The sequence below is a fragment of the Seriola lalandi genome, unplaced genomic scaffold (genome assembly GCF_002814215.2).
Source record: "Seriola lalandi dorsalis isolate HSWRI2012SDOR001 ecotype SW California unplaced genomic scaffold, Sedor1 jcf7180002054680, whole genome shotgun sequence".
Taxonomy (NCBI): domain Eukaryota; kingdom Metazoa; phylum Chordata; class Actinopteri; order Carangiformes; family Carangidae; genus Seriola; species Seriola lalandi.
In genome coordinates, this window is record NW_019525233.1 from 841,076 (window position 1) to 848,720 (window position 7,645).

General features: G+C 40.5%; 1 protein-coding gene across 12 annotated transcripts in view; it reads left to right on the forward strand.

The window, feature by feature from the left end:
• fcho2 (FCH and mu domain containing endocytic adaptor 2) overlaps positions 1-7,645 on the forward strand; it is a 40,149-nt gene that overhangs the window by 21,229 nt on the left and 11,275 nt on the right. For 5 of the 12 annotated variants that reach the window (XM_023422234.2, XM_023422237.2, XM_023422239.2 and 2 more), the window contains exons 9-17: positions 2,485-2,529; positions 2,659-2,728; positions 2,822-2,846; positions 3,124-3,180; positions 3,692-3,748; positions 3,943-4,000; positions 4,232-4,407; positions 6,957-6,981; positions 7,550-7,594. In XM_023422234.2, the coding sequence (XP_023278002.1) occupies positions 2,485-2,529; positions 2,659-2,728; positions 2,822-2,846; positions 3,124-3,180; positions 3,692-3,748; positions 3,943-4,000; positions 4,232-4,407; positions 6,957-6,981; positions 7,550-7,594 (558 nt within the window). The remainder of the gene's footprint in view (positions 1-2,484; positions 2,530-2,658; positions 2,729-2,821; positions 2,847-3,123; positions 3,181-3,691; positions 3,749-3,942; positions 4,001-4,231; positions 4,408-6,956; positions 6,982-7,549; positions 7,595-7,645) is intronic. The other 7 variants (XM_023422236.2, XM_023422244.2, XM_087178223.1 and 4 more) reach the window with 3 other exon arrangements.

The following is a 7,645-nucleotide window of genomic DNA, read 5'->3' on the forward strand; positions in this document are numbered from 1 at the left end:
TCCACCCCTCCACCCCTCTCCCACTCCCAGTGCCATGTGAAGCATATGCAATTTAAAAAACCATTCTCCGCTCATGCGTGACTGCATGCTTCCCTCACAGAGAGTAGAAAGAAAAGAAACATCTTCCCCTGTATAAACAAAGTCGTCTGTCTGTTTGGGAGATGTTTAAACAGTTCCTAATGTCTGCCCAGATTTAGGTAATATTCATGTGTCTGGTGTTTAGACTTTTTTTGCAGTTGGTGTGCATAAATATTGTCAGATGCAATCGCGGGACGCTAGCGGCAAAGAGTTCCTGCTTTGCCTTGGCCTTACGTAGATCCACAGCATTTGTTAAACATCCCAGAGCTTGAACAAAGAATGCAATGTGTAATTTTCCAGTAATTTCCCCCCCTCTCTGGGTCCCTTTTTTAATTACTTTTGTTTGACAATATGTACAGCTGATAGATTTAATGAAAGATGAGATAATGGGTATGAGCTTCCTCTCCAGGAAAAGATACACCTCATGAGTTCAGACATTCTTACCTGTTTTATGTCAGTACAATGAGCGAATTGGGATGATGAAATTACTGTGTCTGTGTGTGTGTGTGTGTGTGTGTGTGTGTGTGAGTTTGTCTGCGTGTCTCTCTCACTTCCTCCCATGAGAGAAAGTTCTTGAACGAGCATGCCAATTTTTGTTTTGATTGGCATGAAACTCTCTTAACGCGCACGCACACAAACAGTGGTTCGTGCTCCGCGTTGTGTGTTCGCCGGCGGTGAAGAGGCCCGATATTGCACAGTAGAGTAGATCGGTCATTGGTGTACTTTATCCACTTCACTTGGCGTGATGCATGCCTCTCGTGACTCGCCGCTTCCCTGCGCTTCACTCAGCATTGCACACGCCAAACAATGCGTCAATTCTGCTCACGACTGGCGTCCTCTGGGGAGACTTCATTGGACCGCCGCTACTGTATACATTTTGAGTTAAAATATCATTAGCTTTGTTGTTTTCAGGTCAAGGCATGTTAGTGTATCGGAAATATTGCCAGAGGGTCCTGCCCCATCTCCCTCTCTCCCTCTCTCTCTCTCTCTCTCTCTCTCTCCTGCTCATCTTGTGAGCCATTAAGCTTTTCTAGCTCTATACAGTACATCTGTCTGTATCTGGTTTGAGACTACACGTCTTTCAGGTCATACATGTTAAGAAAAATCATTTAAAAAACTGCATCTCAGCAAGATGTGTCGTCTCCTGTCGAGCTTCCAGATTTTGTAACACAGCCGTGTAACTGCAACGTTAATACTGGAGCGTAGAAATAAAATATACTGTAGTTTGTGTGTGTGTGTGTGTGTGTGTGTGTGTTTACATTTATAATTAAATTAATTAATGATTCACTTTGCTTAATTATGTAGCTCTGGAATCACTTTTTCTAATAGTTGATTACGTCATACACAAACACACACATACTGACACTAATTGACACGTACACACATCGCATGTCTTGCCACTGGTTTTCTTACAACTCTTTAGTGTGTGTTTGTGTGTGTGTGTGTGTTTGTGTGAGCATGTGTATGTTAAAGCGCCGACCCTTTGAAAAGCCTTTATAAATGTTTCCGGTGGGTGGGGGCACACTTGAAGCGTGACAATCCGACTGCAGGGCCTCGGAGGTGAATGTGTATAATTGATGAACATTAAATTAAGTGTGAACGTTGTTGTTTTTCACTGTTCTCATCATATGAACGACGGATCCAAATAACCAAAAGCAATGTTATCTTTTGATATCATGGTCATTAGCTGGAGTAGATGTGACGATCTGTTGGTTCAGTGTGTCGATCCACGTTCTTTCAGCAGGATACGAGTGTCTGTGTGCGCAGGATTGTTTGTTTTTTGGCTCTTTCTTCTTTGCATGTCAGAGAGAGGGAGGAAAGGGCATCTCTTAAGCCTGAGAGCAGATTTGTCCATGTGGCTTTAAACACTTCACTGCGTTTAATCTTGGACTTGTTTGTCTTATTGTAATAGGGTTAGTGACTTTGCGTGTCCCGCGTGGGCAGGTTTAGTTTCAGCTCAGTTCATACCTGCTGTTTGTTGTGAGGCTCCTGCGCTGATTTAGAATTGGCTCAGAGATTGTGGTGATTCGTGTGTCCCAGGTGGAGTTTTTGTGTGTGTGATTCTGCGAGGAAAGGCCTCTGCGCTCGCAGAGTAGCGCTTTGCGTCCCCAAGAGGGAGTGTCACAACTCTATGAGTGCCACCAGACACACAGTTGACTCCGCCATTGACCCTGTCTGCCCTCTGGGACCGGCCCAGCCCTTGTTCATATACACTCTCTGTATGGCACGCCAGACTGCATGTTGTGTGTTTGCCAAAGTGTGTGCTTGAGCTGTGTGTATGTGTGTGTGTGTGTGTGTGTGTGTGTGTGTGATTATTGCGTGATGTACATTCACAGCATTCACAGCAGGAGGTCGTTGACCCTTTCCGTGCTAAATGAACCTAAATGATTTTTTTTGTCTCATTAGGACCCATTGAGTTTGAGGAGTGCAATACAGCTATTGCTACTGAAGGTGAGTCTTGTTACAAAATTAAAGACACACAAGAGAAGTTTTACATTTACACTAAATTAAGCCTTAAATGTGTAATCCAAGTTTTTTTTTTTTCTATAATCAATAAAAAAATTTTGTTTTTGTTTTAAGGTGCTAAACCCAGAAAGCGAAAACCGTTCGGCATCCCAGGTCGTAGGAAAGACAAGGACACAGACTCGACGTGAGTGAAGACTTTTTCATCTTCTGTCCACCATCACAGTTTATTCAGCTTACTTATTAATACTTATCATTATGTGACCATTTTGTCTTCCAGGGAATCTACAGAAGTTGAAGCTGCTGTGAGTATCCACCAAAACTAGTTAATGAATTTATTAATTCAATTGATACTTGTGTGTTTATATTAATTCAGTTTTGTATGTTATTTTGATTTCAAACAGCAGGAGGTAGAAAAGATCCTTGTTCTCTTCAGTTTTGTGTGTTACTATGTGAACATGTGACTCTCTCTCTCTCTCTCTCTCTCTCTCTCTCTCCCTCTCTCTCTCTGTCCGTCTGTCTGTTGTTTGTTTAGTACATTTGCTCATTCGTTCATTCTTCTCTCTGTGTTTGTGCTTGTAGAACACTGCCAATGGCGCTCCCCCCGGATACTATGGGGCCATAGACATCCAGAATGCTGTAAGCAAGCTAACACACACAGACACACACATACACACAGAGTAAATATTCATATTCACACCTTTTTCATTGTAAACCAAAATAGATAAATATATTTCATAAAAACAGAAATTGAAAATTATTTTTTTAATAATCAGAGCTATATTTTTTTTTTTCACTTTTCACTGGATTTCAACAAAAAACTTTTTACCCCTTCTTTTATTATTATTCATGTATATATCTATATCTAAAGTAACATATATAAATATTTAATTTGAAAATCAAGTTCTAAGCTGTTGTTGCACATGATGACATTAGTTCAGATGAGTATCAGCCGAACTTTATGTGTGAATAGAGTGTAGATACTGATATTTCTAATACTTCCACTGTGTACCATTTTGTTTGTAATATAATTATAGATACTTTCTATACAGCATGCTAGAAATTATATGTACTGATTAAATGACAAGATCTACACTAAAATAATAATACATTTAATAAAGTTATAAAGTTTGACTTTGTTCAAATTTAGCATGAGACAGAAGAGAGACAAACATGGTTGAAACCAACTACAGGTAAAAGTCAACAGGTATTGGAATTATTTCTTGTCTAATATTTGATTGAAAATGTCAATTCAAATATAATTTTAAAAGAAAAAACTATTGTAGCACAGTGTTGATACATTTCTTTTTAAATCCAAAGATTTCCCTGCTTTAAAATTTGAGCATACACATACAATACATTTATTTTAAACATAACTTTGTTCTGCTTGTGTTTTTGTAGAATGTCCCGCAGGTCGATGCGGAGGGTTTCTGTATCAGACCAGAAGTAAATGAAAACGATATCCTTTCCATTTGTCCTGATGCTGTTCTCACTCTCAGGCTCAGTCCAGCTTGGACGACATCAAAGATTTTATTGCCATTTGTTTTTCTGCTCACACCCGTCTGCAGTCTGAGGCCAAGACTAAACAAAACCGGACTTGTGGATGATCTCTCTCTCTCTCTCTCTTGCTCTCTCTCTTTTTCTGCTCTGTAGTCGTTGTCTCCTTGACTTTTTTTTGTTTTTTGCTCACATGCCAAAGAGAATTCCTTCTATTCGTCCAGCGACTCAGAGGATGAAGATGAACCCAGGAAGTTCCATGTAGAAATCAAGCCCGTTCAGCCAAACAACGGCACGCACCAGAACAGAGCCACCATTGACGAGCTCAAAGCCTCCATTGGAAACATCATCCTGTCGCCCTCGACCTCGGTATGACTTCATGACAGACTAAAAACATACCAAAACTCCCAAACACAAACCTGTTGATGTCCAGCTCTGCTGCACCAGAAGTCTGCTCTGCCTGTGCAACACTAGAGGGCAACAGGAGAATGTCTAACCTATGTTAGGGATGATGGGAACGCCATTTAACCGGCCGCACCATCCCTCCTGTAGATGTCTGCCATTAGTCACTCTTTCTAGAAGCTTATTTTATTTACATTGGAAAGTCATATGTGTTATGTCCAATTTATTTCCTATGCCAGATTGGCTTCTGATTCAGTAAGGTTCCTGTTTGCTCACAGTTCATGTCTTGTTTTTACTTGGAATTCAGTTTCATGTTGAACAACCTTGGGATCAGGCTTTTCTTTTCTTTTTTTTTTTTTTTTTTTAAAGAAAAAATATCAAGAACTCAGAAACAATAATTTTTGAGTTAAGTATCTGATGTTGTTGGCCTTTACTGCAGAGTCATACACTGTGCACTCACAGGGAATGTTTTGCGGCAGTGGTCTGCAGGCTACACACACACACACACACACACACACACACACACACACACACACGCACACACGCTGATCCGTGACCTCAGACATGGAGCCCTTCATTCAGCTCCTTGTCCCTCACCATCACTCAATCTCTGAATCACTCTCTGCTGCTCTATGAAAATAGCCACTGCCATTAAAATTTAAAACCACTACTGCTTGTGTGCAAACACGCACCGTGTGTGTGTGTGCACTGAGCTGTTGTTGTTGTTAATGGTGTTGTGGAGCGGCTGAGAGGGCACGCTCACTGTCGCGAATGGGGTCTAGTGGGTTTCACCCGCTGCACTCCCCGGCTGCACATTAAACAAATGTCACGGCATCTTCTCCCCGGCTTCGTCTCTCTCTCTCTCTCTCTCTCTCTCTCTCTCTCTCTCTCTCTCTCTCTCTTCCCCTCAGCCTCTCCCTTCCCCTGCTTTCACCACTCTTCCTCCTCACTGTTTGCATTGTACCTCACTCTTTTTTCTTTTCTTTTTTTCTTTTTCCTCGTTTCTTTGTTTGCTTTCACTCTTTGGGTTTTATTGGAGCCCACTTGTTCTAGACAGAACTCTGTTGTGGTAATTTATGAATACTTTATGGGGTTAGTTGCCTAGTTTTTTACAAATGTTTTCTTTTTTTTCCGCCCTAGGAATTAATGATAAAGATAAGTTACAAGTTTATAGAGGATGTGTTTTTTTTCTATTTAATGTAACAAGATTCAGGAGGAAAGATGTTCTCTTTTAAACCTTTGACTCTGTTCACTGCAATTTGGGTTCAGTTGTTGTTGAGACTCAAACCCACAATTACTTTCACATCCTAAAAGTACAAAAAAAAAAAACACTTTGTGTGTGTAACTGATTTGCATTTAAATACCAGAACAGTCATTACATTACTTTGCCATCCGCTCTATCTGTTCAGATTGATTTTTCATATCCTTCCACCGCTTCATATTCACAGAAAGTTCTGGATTAAAGTTAAAGGTGATGACGAACGTTGCATCATCTGGTGTGAATTACTGAGAGATTTTCTTTTTCTTTTTTCTTTTTTTCTCTCAGTGCTCATTTTTCTGTCTTTTTCATTTCTTCTCCTGTTTGGTTCGCCCTCCACGGTGTTCCCTTTATTGAAATAGCAATGGAAGTCGTGTGTGTGTGTGGCCAGCAAGAGCCGTAATTGAACCCATTTGCCGCTTAGCGCCTGTGGGACTAAACCCTGGCCTCACAGCTCTACGGTGGTTAAACGCTTTTGCTATGTTCCTTAAACCCATTTTGTTTCTTTTTCTCCCCTCCTCCCTCGACAGCTCCCCCCCCCCCTTAACCATTCTCGAATAACTTCTTTATTGAAATTGATGCTCTGAGTTTCCATTGGGTTGGTGGCCCTCAAGAGCGTATCTTGCATATTTTATGTTACGCAGCGTGACATGGCAGATTTATGTCCCACAAAAAAAAAAAGAAAAAAAAAGAAAAGTCTCTGTGAAGGAAGTTGGTGAAGTGTTGGGGGCACGTGCTCTGTTGTCCCTGACTGATCGTTGTACGGGCTTAGATGCACGGTTTTGCGCTGCTGAATTTTTTTCACCCTACATTTAACGTCTGGTATGTGTAAGTCGAGAGTAGCCCTGTGATTTACTGTCTTTAACTCTGAAGTGGAAAATTCCCTCTGCCACTGGGAATAATTAATAATATAGTTTTCAACCCCTTAAAGCTTTTTTTTTTCTTTATTTTCATTGTTTTATATGTTTTAAATCTTAAATATTGTTACATAGACACTTGTTAAGGCTTAAAGTTTTAACTTGTTGGACATATAAAAAGGACTGTGCTTCCAAAAGTTGCACATAATGACCCTTAAAATACTTGGTTTCTCTCTTTAAAAAGCGTGTCGGTCAGTTTTATGTGTCCTGTGTTGGGAATGAGCATTTCTGTCGTGTCAGTCTTTTTAGTCTTGTTTTGGATTTTTTATTTTTTCTAACAAATTGGGCAAAGTTTCGGCCGCATGCGTCTTTGATTAATTAATGTCTGTTTTTGTTTTCAGGGACAGATGCGAAGGAACCAGTCCAGTGAGTATTTTCTCTGTCTGACCTCTCTGTATCTGTGTGTTGCTGGATGACTGCAAAGGGGGGGGGGGTTGACTGTACAGCTTCTCAGCTACGTTTTTCTTGGCCCGGGATGTTTGTAAAGAGGTTGTCTTTAAAAAAGGAAAATCCAGAAACCTAGCCAAAACCAACATATCCAGGGAAAAAGTAAATAACTGTTCTTTTCTGTCAATGTAAGCTTGAGGGATATTTCCCTTCTGTGGTACAAATACGATTAATTGCTTAATTAGCTGTTTGTATTTTGACATGTCAGAAATTATCTTTTCCCTTCTGCAAACTGGCACAGTTTAGTGTGTGTTGACTGTGTTGATGGTCATCTATCATGCTCCAGGAGGTCTTAATGCACATGTGAAAAAAAACACACACTTTAAATCGAGAGGGTCTCTTTTTTTTTTTATGGGCTAAAAGTTTTCAAAACCTTCACCTTCAGCATTAACATGATGCTAAATGGTACTTGTTTTCACATTCTTGAGTTGAGATCCATTTACACAAGGTAATGGCATTGATAGATGTATACTCTACGTACGCTCAGGGATCACAGGAGTATCCACATTAAGCTCTAAGGCTAAGGGTCCTGGTGAGTATGTTTTCACTACAGTAGTTACCCTTCAACCCTGCCCCCCCCCCC